The sequence below is a fragment of the Oncorhynchus gorbuscha genome, linkage group LG19 (genome assembly GCF_021184085.1).
Source record: "Oncorhynchus gorbuscha isolate QuinsamMale2020 ecotype Even-year linkage group LG19, OgorEven_v1.0, whole genome shotgun sequence".
NCBI lineage: Eukaryota > Metazoa > Chordata > Actinopteri > Salmoniformes > Salmonidae > Oncorhynchus > Oncorhynchus gorbuscha.
The window spans coordinates 11,144,744-11,164,808 of record NC_060191.1 but is presented as its reverse complement, the minus strand read 5'-3'; the positions used below and the strand labels follow the sequence as shown (position 1 = coordinate 11,164,808).

Sequence of the window (20,065 nt, the reverse complement as noted above, 5' to 3'; positions counted from 1 at the left end):
CTTGGTCCTGGGGCTCAGTTCACAAACACAAACACACCCCACAGATCCCCAGGACAGCAACACAATTAGACCCAACCAAATCATGAGAAAACAAAAAGAGAATCACTTGACACATTGGAAAGAATTAACAAAAAAACAGAGCAAACTAGAATGCTATTTGGCCTTAAACAGAGAGTACACAGTGGTAGAATACCTGACCACTGTGACTGACCCAAACTTAAGGAAAGCTTTGACTATGTACAGACTCAGTGAGCATAGCCTTGCTATTGAGAAAGGCTCCCGTAGGCAGACCTGGCTCTCCAGGAAGACAGGCTATGTGCACACTGCCCACAAAATGAGGTGGAAACTGAGCTGCACATCCTAACCTCCTGCTCAATGTATGACCATATTAGAGACACATATTTTCCTCAAATGTCACAGATCCACAAAGAATTTGAAAGAAAAAAAATGATAAACTAACAGCAGCAAGATTTGTGACCTGATGCCACAAGAAAAGGTGAACCAGTGAAGAACAAACACCATTGTAAATACAACCCATATCTATGCTTATTTATTTTCCCTTGTGTACTTTAACCAGTTGTACATTGTGCACTGTATATATCCAGATGACATTTGTAACGTTTTAATCCTTTTGGAACTTCTGTGAGTGTAACGTTTACTGTAAATTTTTATTGTTTATTTCACTTCATATATTATCTACCTCACTTGCTTTGGCAATGTTAACATATGTTTCCCATGCCAATAAAGCCCCTTGAATTGAATTGAGTTGAAAATTGAATGGATAGAAATGTATGAAGTTGACATTACATCATAAAATCCACATTTTACATCGTACATTAGCAATTTATCTTATTTGTAACTAATGTTGTTGGTTTGGCGTCAAATAAGCCACTCTTTATATGTTATTTGCTGAATCTCAGTTTGCCATGTGTGTTTTATTCTAGCTAACTTGCATCTTCTTTAGGAGTGCTATTTATATCCCGTTGACTACTCATCATTCATCCATACTGTTTGGCCCATGATTGCAGGTCATTTATGACAAATGTATAAAGTATATGTTTTATTCATTTATGAGCACCAGCCAGCAGCGTATTAGACTGGATTTGTTAGTTCAGGAAAATATGTGGTACATTCTAGGTGTATTATATTTCTTCGCCACAAGAGTGTGACGTTGAGTAATTTCAGGTTCATTTGACAAAGTTTGAATACTAAAATGGATGACAGTTCATTCTGAGGTTGTGAATATGAGATTAGAATATATTTTTATTATGGTAAATTAGGAATTATTAGAAATTTTTATATGCACTATACAATCACAATGACTTTGATAGGCATTTCAATTGTTCTTTTGTTAGTATATTATAGAACAGATCTATGGAGAATTGCTGTGGGAGTGCTATTTATATCCCGCAGACTACTCATCATTCATCCATACTGTGTGTGTCCCATGATTGCAGCTTCGAAAATAAATGAACTATCCATCCATTACTCCTTTCTGTGTTGACTCGCTGACTTGAGGGAAGAGACCAGGAAGGTCACCATGGCATTGTTTCGCATAGGCGTCAAGTAATTTAGAGGTTTTTCCCCCCGAAATTGACACTGATAGTACAGTGAGTTTTATATACAATGTGTAGATGTATGGCGCTCCACGTTTGGATGAACAGACCAAGGGGACTGCCAGGGGGAATCCCTCGACCGGTAACTGGAATGATGGAAGGACTATCTGAAGGTAATTATCTTTACACACAACACAGCAGTGTCCAGGCCTCCAGAGTAATCATTCTATAGCCTGCTATATGGCAGGGACCCGTAGCATTTAACTAACGTAAACAATGCACTTGTATATGACATTATGAAGTATCATTTTTTTGATTGACTTAGTGTTTTTCTTTTGCTGTTTTGTATAATGTACTTTGAGGTCACTGATACTCCACCTGATGTGGTGGAATTTGTCGAACCAGATCAGAACGCCTTCGAAGACCACCTTCAGGCACGGACTGAGAAGGATGTGGAGGTTTTTGACCAGGTAAAACTGATTGTTCGCTGTTAATTTATTTTCTGGCCTTCCAAGATATACAGTTGAAGTCAGAATTTTACATACACCTTAGCCAAATACATTTAAACTCAGTTTTTCACAATTCATGACATTTATTCAGAGTAAAGGTCAATTAGGAGCACCACTTTATTTGAAGAATGTGAAATGTCAGAATAATAGTAGAGAGAATTCTTTATTTCAGGTTTTATTTCTTTCATCACATTCCCAGTGGGTCAGAAGTTTACATACACTCAATAAGTATTTGGTAACATTGCCTTTAAATTGCCTTCAAACATTTTGGGTAGCCTCCACAAGCTTCCCACAATAAGTTGGGTGAATTTTGGTCCATTCCTCCTGACCTAGCTGCTGCAACTGAGATAGGTTTGTAGGCCTCCTTGCTCGCACACACTTTTTCAGTTCTGCCGACAAATTATCTATAGGATTGGGGTCAGTGAGGTTTGTGATGGCCACTCTAATACCTCGACTTTGTTGTCCTTAAGCCATTTTGCCACAACTTTTGAAGTATGTTTGGGGTCATTGTCCATTTGGAAGACCCATTTGCAACCAAGCTTTAACTTCCTGACTGATGTCTTGAGATGTTGCTTCAATATATCCACATGATCTTCCTACCTCATGATGCCATCTATTTTGTGAAGTGCACCAGTCCCTCCTGCAGCAAAGCACCCCCACAACATGATGCTGCCACCCCCGTGCTTCACGGTTGGGAGAGTATTCTTCAGCTTGCAAGCCTCACTCTTTTTCCTCCAAACATAATCATGGTCATTATGGCCAAACAGTTATATATTTGTTTCATCAGACCAAAGGACATTAATCCAAAAGGTACGATCTTATGTGCAGTTGCAAACCGTAGTCTGGCTTTTTTTTATGGCGGTTTTGGAGCAGTGGCTTCTTCCTTGCAGAGCGGCCTTTCAGGTTATGTCGATATAGGACTCGTTTTACTGTGGATATAGATAGTTTTGTACCTGTTTCCTCCAGCATCTTCACAAGGTCCTTTGCTGTTGTTCTGGGAATGATTTGCACTTTTCGCACCAAAGTACGTTCATCTCTAGGAGACAGAACGCGTCTCCTTCCTGAGCGGTATGAGGTCTGCGTGGTCTCATAGTGTTTATACTTGCGTACTATTGTTTGTACAGATGAACGTGGTACCTTCAGGCATTTGGAAATTGCTCCCAAGGATGAACCAGACTTGTGGAGGTCTACAATTTTTTCTATGAGGTCTTGGATGAATTCTTCTGATTTTCCCATGATGTCAAGCAAAGAGACACTGAGTTTGAAGGTAGGCCTTGAAATACATCCACAGGTACACCTCCAATTGACTCAAATTATGTCAATTAGCCTATCAGAAGCTTCTAAAGCCATGACATCATTTTATGGAATTTTCCAAGCTGTTTAAAAGGCCCAATAAACTTAGTGTATGTAAACTTCTGAGCAACTGGAATTGTAATACAGTGAATTATAAGTGAAATAATCTGTCTATAAACAATTGTTGGAAAAAATACTTTCACCATGCACATAGTAGATGTCCTAATCGACTTGCCAAAACTATAGTTTGTTAACAAGACATTTGTAGAGTGGTTGAAAAACGAGTTTTAATGACTCCAACCGTGCAGCCGAAACGTGTAGTTTAAAAAAAACTTTGTTTCTATTGAACATTCTATACTAATAAAGACATTTTAATTAATTATATGAAGAGTGCCTTGGTCCTCATTTCTTTTTGATGTACTGAATATAAGATGTATTTGTAATAATATGAAATATAATTGCATTTATTTCTATTATCAATCAAGGTGAGACTGAACATGGACATGGTGCATGAGAAGAAGAGCCACCTGAGAAGAATCAAGGGGACCTAGTGCTTCGACATCTGGGTGAATAACTTGGCTTGGAAGAAGGACGAAAGGAAGTTGAGATCTGGGAAAGTTTGGTGCTCTTTTGCTCCTAGCTGGGGTCAACATCCGTTAAGGTGAATATAAAAATCTCCGATGATAACTATTTACATTTGCTGCCTAGTGGTGGGCAGCTTCGCCAGTACCAACACTGGCACAAGGGTTTCTCCCAATAGTCAATCTCAAGGCTAACCACTGGGTCACGTTAAGTAACGGTCACGTCCAGGTAGGTACTGTTAAGGTGTATGACTCCAGTGGTCATAACACCACCCTGGAGTTTCTCACAACTCATCTTTATCTTTTCCAGGGACCATCCCTTACCAACCCCACTGACATAAAAAAATAGACAGGTATATTTTCTGTCTGCCAGTAACATTATTGCATATCTAATCAAACATTTAAATTAAATAATTCAATAACTTTATTTTTACATAACCTGATAATAATTTAACCTGTGTGTTTGCTTTTTTACGTCTGTTTCCTACCCTGTTCCCTTTACTCTGCTCCTGTTCTCCAGGACCTAGTGGTTCTGCCCAACACCCAGACATGGATCCACCTGATGTTCTCCATTATCAACCACCCTCCAACTTTTCATTACATCCGCTACTGTTATTGTCAAGTTGTCATTTTCTGCTAAGAAAGAGCAAGAAAACTATCATACTGGGCACATAATGTGAGCTGCATAGATGAATTAAAAACACTGGCACTGCAAACACTCAGAACACAGATGGCAGCAGCGCCTGGACATAACAAGATTCAACAACTGAGACATAAACTGAACAAGTTCCACAGACATGTGACTAACAGAAATTGAATAATGTGTCCCTGAACAAAAGGGGGGGAGGGGTTTTTGAATGCGCCACTAGAGACCTAGACTACCCCTAACAAAGGAAAGGGAAAGGGGATACCTAGTCAGTTGTACAACAATGCATTCAACCTCAGAATCAGAGAGGTGTGGGGGGCTGCCTTAATCGAAATCCACGTATTGGTCGCCTGAGGAACAGTGGGTTAACTGCCTTGCTCGGGCAAAATGACAAAAAAAGTTTATCATTGAGAAGATAGGCCTATGTTAGCTAAATCGGCAAATTAAATTGATGAACTAAACTGACACTTAAACTAACACAACGCGTAACACATGTAGATGTTTTTAAGGCGTTCACGGTAAGATCATTCATGATAAACTTACACGCCAACTGGCACGTGACATGTCAGTGACACGTTACGCAATGTGAACACTGCGTCTACATGACGTATACGTGTCACGTGACGTGAAGCGCCGGCAGTTTGACGCCTTAGAAACAAACTTGTCTCCATTGACAGTCCATGTAAACTCATGCTGTTATTTTATGGAGCTAGGAAAACGTTAGGTGACTTGGTGAGAGGTATCAGTAGCTTCATGAGGCTTAATTCTGGCATCAATCACCCCCCATAGAGCTGGTAGTTGCAAACAGCTTACCAAGACTAGTATCGATACAAACTACCCTCTCCATCCTTCCTCAGGAACTGATAGCCTTTCCATCAGTTGCTATATTCTAGGCAGTGGTGAACAATCGGTAAGCTAAAATGGATGCATATGTGTTCCCCACTTCTTCCTCTTGCCTAATGTTCTGCAATTAATTAACCATAAATGTTATGCAAGTATGCTTTGATTTTTGACCAGGCAATGCAGAGACTGGAGGGGGTCAAATTAGCCAAATGGGATATTATGTAACTAATGAAATATATTACATTTATTTCATGTTCTTATAGGCTTTTTAATCAACGCAATTTTTTAGCTTCCAGTTTGTTACCATGTGGACATTCTTACCTAAATTCTATTGAAATTCATAGGCTATACTTTCTAAAAGGCTATATTCCGAAGATAGAGATGGTGAGGTAATAGGCAAAACAGCTGTAAAACCAAAGGCAGTACAGTATGAAGATGGGCTAAAATTGAAGAAAAATTAAATCCTATCAGTTTGTCACTTTCGCAAGTTTGGAGTAATGACATTTGTTTACTGAAAACATTCGCTCGAATCTAGGTTGTGCCTTTTTAGATTTTGAGGAAACTAACAACTAAGGAATCGTTTTTTACTTCGTTCATTGACTCATTGGCCTGGTCTGTTTGGTCTGTTTCGCAAGTGTTCCCAGTAGTCTTGTGATGTTGCGCCTCTGGGTTTAGAAACTCTGTGGCGAAACTCTCCCGTCTCCAGTCGCTGAGCTGAGATGTTATCCTTTGCCAGACCACTACCTCCATAGGTTGATTAAGGGTTTCCGACTCCGGGAACTAGATGGCGTTCAGCCTTATTGAATTGTACAATATATTTTTTTAAATAATCCTTGGTCAATTTCCCTAGGTTACACTTGGGGGAGTAATTTGTTATATGCTATAGTTGATATGAATGGGAAATTGTGGAATCTGTCTTTTTCCACATTTCATACAGTTCATAAATTTACTTTAAGTTATCTTGGGCATTCAACAACTGGTTATGAAAGTGCACCCTCTTCAATGATGTCCCAAATGCAGGAGGCTAATGTGCAGTCTAGACGCGAGACATCCTCGATGCATTCTGGGTCTAATTAACAAACATCCCTGCTCTTCTTCACAGATATCCAGGGGTATGACCTCGCAGGGGACAACCTTAAGTAAGTGTGTCAAGGTCACGATGCCTTGGATTATTCTGAAATAGGAAACTGTTAAAATCATTATGCATGCGATAAGTACGTCTTTATATGGGGAGTGTAACTCAATCCAGTCCAATCCAATAAAAGCTGCTTTTACATGATCCATCCAAGGCCTCAGCTGGGGCCTAAAATGTGAGAAATGTAAGCTAAATATTATTGTGTGTGTGTGTGTGTGTGTGTGTGTGTGTGTGTGTGTGTGTGTGTGTGTGTGTGTGTGTGTGTGTGTGTGTGTGTGTGTGTGTGTGTGTGTGTGTGTGTGTGTGTGTGTGTGTGTGTGTGTGTGTGTGTGTGTGTGTGTGTGTGTGTGTGTGTGTGTGTGTGTGTGTGACACATCTCCTTCGTAGAGTTGATCAGACTGTTGATTGTGACCTGTTGAATGTTGTCCCACTCCTCTTCAATGGCTCTGCGAAGTTGCTGGATATTAGTGGGAACTGGAACACGCTGCCGTACATGTCGAACAAGAGCATCCCAAACATGCTCAATGGGTGACATGTCTGGTGAGTATGCAGGCATTGGACGAACTGGGAGATTTTCAGCTTCCAGGAATTGTGTACAGATCCTTGCGACATGGGGCCGTGCATTATCATACTGAAACATGAGGTGATGGCGGCGGATTAATTGCACGACAATGGGCCTCAGGATCTCGTCACGGTATCTCTGTGCATTCAAATTGCCATCGATAAAATGCATTTGTGTTAGTTGTCCGCAGCTTATGCCTGCCCATACCATAACCCCATCCCCACCATGGGGAACTCTGTTCACAACGTTGACATCAGCAAACCGCTCGCCCACACAACGCCATACACTGCCATCTGCCTGGTACATTTGAAACCGGGATTCATCTGTGAAGAACACACATCTCCAGTGTACCAGTAGCCATCGAAGGTGAGCATTTGCCCACTGAAGTTGGTTACGATGCCGAACTGCAGTCAGGTCAAGACCCTGGTGAGGATGACGAGCACTCAGATGAGATCCCTGAGGTTTCTGACAGTTTGTGCAGAAATTCTTGTTTGTGCAACCCCACAGTTCCATCAGCTGTCAAGGTGGCTGGTCTCATACTATCCTGCTGGTGAAGAAGCTGGATGTGGAGGTCCTGGGCTGGCGTGTTTAGACGTGGTCTGCGGTTGTGAAGCCAGTTGGACGTACTGCCAAGTTCTCTAAAACGACATTAAATTCTCTGGAAACAGCTCTGGTGGCATTTCAACTGCACGCTCCCTCAAAGCTTGATATATCAGAGGCATTGTGTTGTGTGACAAAACTTCTCATTTTAGAGTGGCCTTTTACTGGCCTCAGTACAAGGAGCACCTGTGTAATGATCATGCTGTTTAATATGCCACACCTGTCAGGTGGATGAATTATCTCGGCAAAAGAGAAATGCTCACTAAAAGGTCTGTAAAGAAATTGTGCCAAGAAATGTAGCTGTTTTTTGTTCCTATGGAACATTTTCCATAATCTGATATCGGGCACAATTGTATATTTCAAAATTTGATGGACTAAAGATTTAAAGCCTAAAATATATCCTCGTTGAGCTCAACAGTTTAGAAAAGCGGTAGCCTCAGAGAACGAACAATAGTTTACACATGCATTCCATCAATGCCCGGGCCCTTCCCAGCCACTCACTTTGCATGGGGGAAAAAATCCTGATTATCACCACACATCCATCATAAGTACCCCAATATCACTCCGAAAGGATCTCAGATTCTTGGAAAGTGTTACAAGATTAGGCAATACAATCGACATTTGCGCAAAGACTATATGGATGTAGAGCCCATTTTACGCATGTTTTTTCCACAAAGCTGTTAAAAAAAAGAGACATTCGATCTAAATATAATATGTACAAACTGATTCTGATATATTTACACTTTGCATTGTAGTTTAAACAGTTAAATTGTAGTTTTCTACATTTCTTAGAGTTGTTAATATTAGTAGCAGCCTAATGATTTTTTTTAACAATATGAAACTTGGTGACACTCAAAAGCTAGACTGCAAAAAAGTGTTCAATGGTAGAACATGGAATGAAACCTAATGTACTCAATAAAATGAGAGAAGGGGAGAGAGAGGGAGGCTGTTTGGTGGCCCAATGTTCCATGCTGTGTTTGTGCTGAGCTCCAATTCCTCTCGTATTCTGCATCTTCACAAACAATTTGAAGGCGGATTGAAGTGTGATGTGGGGTCCATCAGAGAATTCATGTGGGAGTGTGGGCGTGTTTAGGTGGTATTGGGAGTAATTTCTCCCCCAATCCCCTTCATAAAGAATTCCCCTAACCTTCGCCCTGGTCAAGCTCTTGTGATTTGAACCCTCTGTCGTTATTTATGCTATAGTCAAATTATCGAGGAATTGTTTTTATTTCGACAATTCGACGGTAATATTTAATAAAACCAGGTGTTAATACGCACAAATATCCTTTATGTGGCCTGTTAAATGTGTGCCATGCAAGGAACACATAAGCCTATCAGTGAGATATTTCTGCTAACTTTATCTGTACATGGGTTTCGCTAAAAATGATAACCTACGGACGAGAATAGCACAGGAATGTCAACCACACTGGAATGTCAGGTCATGCCTGTATGATCTATGTGTTCATGTTTTGTCCTTAGTTTCCTTTTATGTGTTAGATATATATTTAGGCCAATCTGTTGTTGCCTCATACATGTCAGCACAGATTAGCTTTTAAGTAATACGGATTTCCATATTTTGTGATAAATAGCCTGAACTCACTTTACCTGGTGAGTTTCAAGTTTCAACGTTTACACAGGTGTAAAACAGTAGTGACATTCTTACCTTGAGAGCTCTTTCGCAATAACACAGTGATAACAATAATAATATAGATAATATAGATAATAATACACATTAAAATACAGTTGAGAGGAATGTTGGCTTGTCTTTGTGAGACGACTGAGATACCTGTGAAAATAGGTTTATTTCATGCCCCAAACATTGTGGCTGTGGTGCTCATAAATATATATTTTTGGTGTCTGACAAAGTAGTTAGGCTAATGATTTGTCCATCCCCGGAAAGACTGTACCCAACAAATTGGTTCATGTCAGCCACCATGTTTCAGACCTCGATACAGATACCCTATCTTAATGAGTTATTATTCTATCACATAAATCAACCCTGTGTCTAGTCTACTCACATAAACATTTCAAGAAGGATAGGCATATGTGTGATATGTCACAGTTACAGAGAGATTCATTTTGAACAGATAATAACAAAGTAGCCTAATTCAGTGCAATAGTTACCTTGTAGTTAAATGTGATCACAGTTTTTATTGATATATTTAACAGTACCAGTTAAAAGTTTGGACACAGCAATTACAATTCCCTAAAATGCTTTTTAAAATGCTAATTGGAGTGTCACCCATATTAGTTATATTCAAGAATAAAGCCAATAACTCATTTTTATTGTGATTTTCATGTTGTGTCATTCAAGGGTTTTTCTTTATTTTTACTGTTTCCTACATTTAACACATATAGAATCATGTAGTAACCAAAAAAAAAGTGTTAAACAAATCAAAATGTATTTTATCTTTGTGATTCTTCAAAGTAGCCACTCTTTGACTTGATGACAGCTTTGCACACTCTTGGCATTCTCTCAACCAGCTTCACCTGGAATGCTTTCCCAACAGTCTTGAAGGAGTTCCCACGTATGATGAGCACTTGTTGGCTGCTTTTCCTTCACTCTGCGGCCCAACTCATCCCAAACCATCTCAAATGGGTTGAGGTTGTGTGATTGTGGAGGCCAGGTCATCTGATGCGTTACCCTCCTTGATCAAATATCAAATATCAAATATATTTTGATTTGTTTAACACTTTTTTTGGTTACTACATGATTCCATGTGTGTTACTTCATAGTTTTGATGTCTTCAATGTTATTCTACAATGTAGAAAATAATACAAAAAAAATTAAAGAAAAACCCTTGAATGAGTAGGTGTGTCCAAACTTTTGACTGGTACTGTAAATATCATGACTTAAGGATATGCCTATATATTTAACATATTCCATACATAAATTAGGCTACTCGTTCAGGTTATTATTGGCATGAAATGACAGCTCAAGTATTTACGTGTCAATTACTTATGTTTTGAAACGTCTAATTAATAAATTAACGTGGCATAGGTCCTACACCGATATGTTGATGTTCGGTTTGTGGAACGACGATTGGTTATCTCTGTGCTCAGAATGAACTCTTTTTCCTGGATTCGAGGAGAGAAAAATGGCAGTGCTATCAGTTATCTTTGGGACGTCCATACCCTAAACCCTACCCTAATCTTAACCCCTACCTTTACTTTAACCCTAACCTTAATCATAACCCTCAGTAACCCCTATCCTTAACCATTACCTTAACCATTTTACATGTAAACTTCAATTGGTTGGGGACGTCCTAAAGATCCCGGGTTGCACGGACCAAACTAAATAGTAGCCAGAAAGCATGTAAATTGACAGAGTCACGTGAACAGAGAAAGAGAAATCCATAGAAGAATATGCTGAAACTCTATGGGGGCGCGCACGTTGGCTCATGCACCCTAAAGTATGGTCGCTCGAATCAGAATATTCGACTGACGCAGAAGAATAAACAATATCAAGACTAACAGAGTTTATATCAACGAAGTTTGGAGCGGAAACTTGGCAGGGAAACATGGACAAAGGTTATTCTATATTCTATGTAGCTCTGCTTAGATCTCTCTGGCGTCCCTCTGTCCTGGGAAAGGAGAGGAGACTGACTAGCCTCCGAGATGTTGTTGGGTATCTATTTACAAGATGTTGTGTTATGTAGCCTACCGCCCACGGCGTTTGCTATATACTTCGAGTTTTTTTTGTGCGCTTTTTGCAGAGCTTTATGGGTGACAATGGACACCTGTCCTTTGCGTCAAATACAAAGTTATTTCACCTTTGTTGTTAGACAATTAAAAGTGACGCACGTGCAGATGGAAGTTCATAGCTGATTTATAAACACTTCAATATCCATGTTGAAGTAGCCTATGATGGCTATTTATCAGATAGCCATCAAAGCAAAGCAACTGCAAGCAAATTCCATCTGCTGGCAAATCATGTAAATAACGTTTTTGTATATGTTCTTTATGAGTTGGTTACCCGCTCTGGAAAAGAAATACGTTGCATATGAATTGTGTACAGGACAGAATACATTTCAGAAGCGGAATGATTTGCACAAATACTGAAACACATGGGAAGTGATTTTATTGATGTTTTAACATTGTATTCTCGACTTGCTTTCAGGAGGGGTGGGCAAAGGTGGCGATAGAGGAGAGGAGCCAGGATCCTTGCAGGGTGGGCAGCAACAGTCCATGCACGGCGCAGGCCACTGCAAGTGGTTCAATGTGCGGATGGGCTTCGGGTTTATATCCATGACTAGTCGTGGGGGAACTCCCGTAGATCCTCCTATGGATGTATTTGTTCACCAAGTAAGTTAAGTTGAACCATCTATGGATACAAATAATCAGCTGATAGATAGTCAAGCTGAACCCTCATGTCTACACGAGTTGGATACAAGTTCTCCCACTCCTATACGAGGTGACCACACAGTGCAGGCTATTGGATCGTTTTTATATCAACCAGACATTGTTGAGGGGCAGTTGTAACATTGTAACACCTAAGATGTAGCATCAGGAGAATCATAGATTCTGAGTCCTGGTGAATGAGCTGTTATTTGGGATGTCTGTAGGACTACAGGAAATCATTAACATTTGGGAAATTATTGTTATAGTAAAATCATTTTGCATTGTAAAAATGGGTGATTGATAGATGTTACTCGTCATGTTTTATAGACCCAGAAGACAGGGGAAGGGCCTCTCTATAGGAGGGTTTTTTAAGCCATAGAAACGATAGGTGGTGCATGCATGGTGGTTGTCAGGTTAACTGTGTGCTTATAGGCCAACCTCACAACCAGGTTTAGATTTTGGACATGATTTCACTTGTGTGGGCTTTGGGCTGTGTATGTTATAGCACTGCTTTCCTTCACCATCCCGTGCCATGTTGCAAGATTCCATTGACACTTAACAGCCTAATTCGAGCCCGAATTCCACCAAATCCACCCAAATATTGCCACATTTTATGTGTGCTTGATTTAGCTTGCCTAGTCCCAAATCTGTGTGGCTCAATTGGTAGAGGATGGCGCTTGCAAGGCCAGGGTTGTGGGTTAGATTCCCACAGGGGACCAGTGCGAAAACGTATTGCACTCACTGCTACTGTAAGTTGCTCAGGACAAGAGCGTCTGCTAAATGACTCAGATGTAAATGTAGTAGGATTTGCTTGGGCAGCATAGGCTTGGGGAGTGGTGTGGTGGGGGACATAGTGTATGATGTGATGGGAGACTGGCTGGAGTGGATCCTTGGTTATGAAAGCCCATCAGTCCATCTCATCTCACTGTGTTTGGCAGGCTCCTCCTTCTTTCCAGAGCTAGGCTAATACCAGTCTTTGTTTCTTCCTGGTGTTTTGTCCCCTCAGAAAGGGGAGAAGAAGAAAAAAAGATGCCTACTTGTGTTCACGTGACTTCCTCCTTACAGCGAGTCATCTATTGATAGAGGGCCTGATTGTAGAGAAGACTGATTTCTATGGCCAGCTGATGAAATGCATATGACGACAGTGCATCTAACTGCTAACCGACACTGTTGGAGCAATGCAGTTGCAGTATGTTATCTGTCTGTGTGCTTTTGACCCCTGCTTGTTTGATGTTGAATCACTGTCTCCACGGGCTTTTGAGACCACTGCAATGAATGATTTACTCACTCTTCAATTACAATCCAGATTCATTTAACTGGGAAATATTTGGTGCATGAATCTGAGACTGATTACTGGGAATGTTGCACAAAGTTGCGTGGATTGATATACTGTAGGTTTCCTTGCATAGCTTAAATGTGACTAACAAATGACTAACAGGAGGCTTCTGTAGAGAGGACTGTGGAGAGACCGCATATGGCTTTGTAGAATGGCCTGTGTAACTGCTTCAAATGGGGGAATTTCTCTCTTTAAACTGGGAATTTGTTGTGATCTGTTGACTATGAAACAGTTGAAGCTCAACAAAATATATATATATATATATGCCATTTAGCAGACGCTTTTATCCAAAGCGACTTACAGTCATGTGTGCATACATTGTATGTATGGGTGGTCCCGGGAATCAAACCCACTACCCTGGCGTTACAAGCGCCATGCTCTACCAACTGAGCTACAGAAGGACCACAAATACCTGAGGTATATTCAGGAGTTAAACTTGCTGAAGCCTAACCCAGCCTGAACTCTAGGGTTTTGTCATTTATTCATCATATCTGGCCTCTCCAACCCTCTCATTCATATCACGTTTCTCTCAATCAAGCCTTCCAGTGGCAAAAGCTCCCTCCACTATTGGAAGAGCTAGTAAACAGACCATGTGCTGGAGAAATGAAATAAAAGTACTGTATATACCCCGTACCCTTACTCTGTCTCCTTGCACTCTTTTTCTCTTTCCCTTCTCTTCTATGCCCGTTTTCATTCCCAAATTCTCCAGGCCAACTTACACCCTCCCCCAACCGAAAACAGACAAAATGGCTGCGGTGCTGGGTTGGTCTGTGGTAGCCCAGAGTTTAGGTGGCTCCAGCAGGGCTAACAGAGAGTTGGCCTGGGCTAACAGAGAGCTGGCCTGGGCTAACAGAGAGCTGGCCTGGGCTAACAGAGAGCTGGCCTGGGCTAACAGAGAGCTGGCCTGGGCTAACACAGAGCTGGCCTGGGCTAACAGAGAGCTGGCCTGGGCTGAGGGCTGATGGCTCAGATATGTCGGGAGGAGGACGAGGTATCTGGAGCAGAGAATCCTGAACCTACGCTTTGACTTCTGTTGAAACGCAAATCGGTGACTACGAGTGACTCGTAGAAATATGGGCTAGATTAGTTGTTGGCCTCTGTAGAGGGTTAAGTTTCGTTGCATGTGGTTTCATTAGGATTCATGAGTCATTCCGTTTTTAGGGGATGGGGGTTTGTCACTGCAGTTGTTCAGATATACAATCATTTACATTACTGTAAACAACTTTCACAGAAGTCAAATCATTTGTTTTAATCAGTACTATTCCTTTTGTGTATTAGAAAAAGGTTATTATGTATTGTGAACTGGGGGTAAATTGTCTTAATTAAGGCTGTAGTTGAGGTAACAGTTGCTGTAAATGTATGAATTCATTTTGTAAACATTCATTTTGTAAACATTCATTTTGGACCATATCCATGAAAATGTAATTAGATGTAAAAGTTAATAGTAAAACTTGTTTATGAAAAGTTGTTTAAGGAAAAAGGAATAAAGCTCTAATTGAGAGATTATTAGGACATTTTGAATATATTCAAAACCTAAATATTCTGTGTTTAATTTGATAAAACATAAATAGTATTACCATTTATATACTATATATACCTACTATTTAAATGTTTATAATAAAATAATTGTTAAATAGTATTTTCTATTTGGTAATTGTGTTTTTCTTTGATGGATTAATTATTACTTTTTTAACTCATGAACCTCAATCAAGCAATTAATATTATTTGACACACTACGACTGTGAGATGTGGTTGTCTCGCCCAGCTACGCTAAGATGAATGCATTAAGAAAGTATAGTGTTCTGCTGTAGTGTGCTAAGGTCCATCCATCTGGTATAGGAAGTGAACCAATCTGCTCCGTCCACAGCGACAGACCCAGGGAATGGCAGGGAGCAAGTGACTGTAGGGATCAGCCATTATGAGGGCTATGTCTGTCTTTGCCATAAAAGTCATCCTCAAGCACGTATTTGGATAAATGGTAGAAAGTTATCAAACGTGATGTAGATGGATGAATATGAGCTTGATACCTAGATGGAGAGGTGGGTTGATTTGGTTTTACTGTGTGTGACTAGACCATGAGATCCCTGTGTAATCTGTGTCTTCTTCTCCCTATCCTGCCCCTGTCCTATCCTCCTTCTATCCCAGAGCAAACTACACATGGAGGGATTTCGCAGACTGCAGGAGGGAGAGCCACTAGAGTTTACCTTCCAGTGGTCCCCCAGGGGCCTTGAGTCTGTACAAGTCACAGGCCCTGGGGGAGGCCCCTGCTCGGGCAGTGAGAGGAGACAGAAACCCAAACCCCCGGCCCCACCGCAGAGATGGAAGCCAAAGGGAGACCAGTGAGTGAACCATAGAAATAGAATTACTAGCACAGACTTTCCTTTCAAGTCAATGTTCTGTTATGGGTGAATATAGAGTGGGTATGACCTGCTGCTGCAGGGAGGGAATTGAGACTGAGACTGGCAACAGAACAGATGATGTTGGAAGGAACAGAGTAGTACTGCCGTGATCATTAGTGGTGTGTGTGTGCGTACATGCGTGTGCGTGTGCCTGTGCCTGTGTATGTGTGCATTGATGTAATCTATTTAGCAGTAGCTGCATATTCGTATTTACCTGTGTATGATTCAGAGGTTCTGTGTGGGGGAAACAGCTGTTAAAACAGAACCTCTACAAATGTGAACGTTTGACATAATGTAAATAATGCAGCAGGTATAGGTATCTGTGACTCCAGATGCAATGTTGTAATGTAGAGCAAATATTACTTTAGACTGAAGAGGAATTGTCAGAAACAGGCTTTCTATTTTATACAGGATTTCCCTTTTATTCATCGTGTTAGGTGATGTTATATTGCATCATGTTGCGTTATGGTGGATACTAATTTTATGACCTGAGTTAGGCCTATGCTACATCAATTATCACATTTATTTAACAATGTATACTTATTTTTTGTATAGACATTTCATCCCAATTTCCCTCCCCATTGTTATAATGTAAGAGGGATCTTACTTCAAAAGAAGGAATAGAAATATGTTGAGGTCAGTGTGTTGACCTCTAACCCCTGACCTTTCTGGGTCAGTAACAGAGCTTCTGGCTGGATCCAAATAGGCAGAATAAAAACATTTCATAAACACTACATTCCCTTTAGTACATCCACCAGAATGTATTTTTTTATATTCTTTATTGGTTTATTATATTTTTTATTTCATAGATTGATGTATTACAGTGTTACACTGTTAAACTCTTGACTCCCCGATCTTTATAAACATTGACAATATTTTAACATTTTGGAACTTACAAATAAATTGTGCCAACAACTTTCTCTTCACTTGAGTTATTGGTTGAACATAAACGTTGTGGGAACTATGTAACCATGTGTCTAAACAGTGCCTGCCTATGTGATTGATATGTTACAAAAACATAGATTCAGCGACAATTGTGAAACCTTTACTACCAGCATGGCAGCTTGTCTTGTGAAAACTGGTTATTCACTCTTACCAGCTAGAATGGGAGTCTATCTGGTGGGGGTTGGGGAGTGGAGGAGGGGGTATTGGTAGGTAACCTCCCAAGCAAGCAAACTAGCCTGAACCTAAATTCCAATGCCCTTCCCCCTCTCCTCTCCTGCCCTCTCCCCCCTCACATGTTCTAATTGAAGATGCCACCGTGAGGGACCCCCTGCAAGCCTCCAGCTCAGTCATGCGAAACTCTTTGTTTCCATCTGAAAGAGTTAAAGCTGCAATATGTAACTTTTTGGGTGACCGGCCTGAAATGTAGCCGTATAACATCTGACTGGGTGACCGGCCTGAAATGTAGCCGTATAAAATCTGACTGGGTGACCGGCCTGAAATGTAGCCTTTAACATCTGACTGGGTGACCGACCTGAAATGTAGCCGTATAACATCTGACTGGGTGACCGGCCTGAAATGTAGCCGTATAAAATCTGACTGGGTGACCGGCCTGAAATGTAGCCTTTAACATCTGACTGGGTGACCGACCTGAAATGTAGCCGTATAACATCTGACTGGGTGACCGGCCTGAAATGTAGCCTTTAACATCTGACTGGGTGACCGACCTGAAATATAGCCGTATAACATCTGACTGGGTGACCGGCCTGAAATGTAGCCATATAAAATCTGACTGGGTGACCGGCCTGAAATGTAGCCTTTAACATCTGAGTGGGTGACCGACCTGAAATATAGCCGTATAACATCTGACTGGGTGACCGGCCTGAAATGTAGCCGTATAACATCTGACTGGGTGACCGGCCTGAAATGTAGCCGTATAAAATCTGACTGGGTGACTGGCCTGAAATGTAGCCTTTAACATCTGACTGGGTGACCGACCTGAAATGTAGCCGTATAACATCTGACTGGGTGACCGGCCTGAAATGTAGCCGTATAACATCTGACTGGGTGACCGGCCTGAAATGTAGCCGTATAACATCTGACTGGGTGACCGACCTGAAATGTAGCCTTATAACATCTGACTGGGTGACCGGCCTGAAATGTAGCCGTATAACATCTGACTGGGTGACCGGCCTGAAATGTAGCCGTATAACATCTGACTGGGTGACCGGCCTGAAATGTAGCCGTATAAAATCTGACTGGGTGACTGGCCTGAAATGTAGCCTTTAACATCTGACTGGGTGACCGACCTGAAATGTAGCCGTATAACATCTGACTGGGTGACCGGCCTGAAATGTAGCCGTATAACATCTGACTGGGTGACCGACCTGAAATGTAGCCGTATAACATCTGGCTGGGTGACCGGCCTGAAATGTAGCCGTATAACATCTGACTGGGTGACCGGCCTGAAATGTAGCCGTATAACATCTGACTGGGTGACCGATCTGAAATATAGCCGTATAACATCTAACTGGGTGACCGGCCTGGGTGACTGGGTGACCGGCCTGAAATGTAGCCGTATAACATCTGACTGCAAGTTAATAATGTCGTAATGAGTCTATCTGTTTATGATCTGATCACGTCTATTGCAAATGAATTGGTATGATTTGCTCTTATATTAACCTGTTAATTGAATAGCTTCCTATTTGATCCAGTAAAACAGACAATGTGACAGGCTGGGAGTGACAAGGCCTTGTGGAACCCTGCTTTGTTTCGCCTTGTCATCAATGTATCGCCATGTCATTGTTTCCGCCTGTGAGCAGCGTCTTGGTTATTTATTGCAGGCCTTAGGCCTGTTGTAGACATACTTAATTTCTATATACATTTGACAGTAAGCTATACATATCAGCATGTTGGCAACTGTTGGCAACTATTAATGCACATTTTATCAGGGAAAATGATTATCTATCTATTTATTTTATTTGTCATCTCTTTATGAGAGCACATATGAGAAGTATTGTATTTGCATTGGTCACTTTAACTGTTTTCTGTTAGGTTCAGTATTGGTGTTATTCTATGGTGTATTCTATGGTGTATTCTTTGGTGTATTCTATGGTGTATTCTATGGTGTATTCTATGTGAAATGCTGCCATCTAAAGGATACATTTGGACCAACAGATTTTGGGTAAATATAATTAAACCAATCTAGTAAGCATGTTATAATAGGATTTCTACCATAATGCATTACATTCTAGAGAAAATGTAATGATATCCCATTTAAGAAATTCTAGGTTTTATTCTTTAAATTCAGAATAAATATGCACTTTAAGCCCTGAAGTTGAGAAAAATTCCTTGTTTGTGAATTAGAATGTGACAAGGATCTCCACTCTCTGTCTCAGATGTTATAACTGTGGAGGACTAGACCACCATGCCAAAGAGTGTGGCCTGCCTCCCCAGCCAAAGAAGTGCCACTACTGCCAGAGCGCGACGCACATGGTGGCCCACTGTCCTCACCGCCCCCCCGGCCCCTTGTCTCCTGGCCCTGCCACAGCCACTCAGGGAAGACGCACTACTGTGGACCAGTACCCCTCTACCTTCACCACCACCTCCTACAGCCCCAGTCCCAGGCAGGGAAACAGGCACTCCCAGCCCTCTCAGGACAGTTCCTCCCCCCTCAGCAAGTCCTCCAGCAAGTCCTCCAGCTCTCCGGAAGACCCGGCACAGATCCAGAGGAGATCTGGAGGACACCACAGGTTGAAACAATCCTGATCCACATCCACCATGGATGGATGCCACCTGTTAGTATTACCTCTGGTCCAATAAAACCACCTTCCTTCAGTCTGATCAGTCTCCTCCTCACACAGACACATCCTGAGCTACATCCTGAGCAACCACCAAGCAGATCCACATTTCTAACCAAATGGACAGTAAAGTATCTATTTTACTTCCCCAATCCCTCCCAGACTCTCCCTCTACTAAACTGTGTACATCTTAGCTACCTCCTGGGCCAACTCAATCCATCTCCACATAGATAGACCTATAATCTTAGTTACCTCCTGGGCCAACTCAGTCCATCTCCACATAGATAGACCTATACTCTTAGCTACCTCCTGGGCCAACTCAATCCATCTCCACATAGATAGACCTATACTCTTAGCTACCTCCTGGGCCAACTCAATCCATCTCCACATAGATAGACCTATACTCTTAGCTACCTCCTGGGCCAACTCAATCCATCTCCACATAGATAGACCTATACTCTTAGCTACCTCCTGGGCCAACTCAATCCATCTCCACATAGATAGACCTATACTCTTAGCTA

General features: G+C 41.3%; 1 protein-coding gene across 1 annotated transcript; it reads left to right on the top strand.

The window, feature by feature from the left end:
• Nucleotides 1-11,033: 11,033 nt before the first annotated feature.
• Nucleotides 11,034-19,730, top strand: LOC124006188 (protein lin-28 homolog A-like). The gene is made up of 4 exons (XM_046316032.1): nt 11,034-11,256; nt 11,846-12,030; nt 15,548-15,741; nt 19,143-19,730. Exons 1-4 carry the CDS (start codon nt 11,247-11,249, stop codon nt 19,510-19,512), a joined length of 759 nt encoding a protein of 252 aa, XP_046171988.1. The 5' UTR covers nt 11,034-11,246; the 3' UTR covers nt 19,513-19,730.
• The last annotated feature ends 335 nt before the right edge of the window (nt 19,731-20,065 follow it).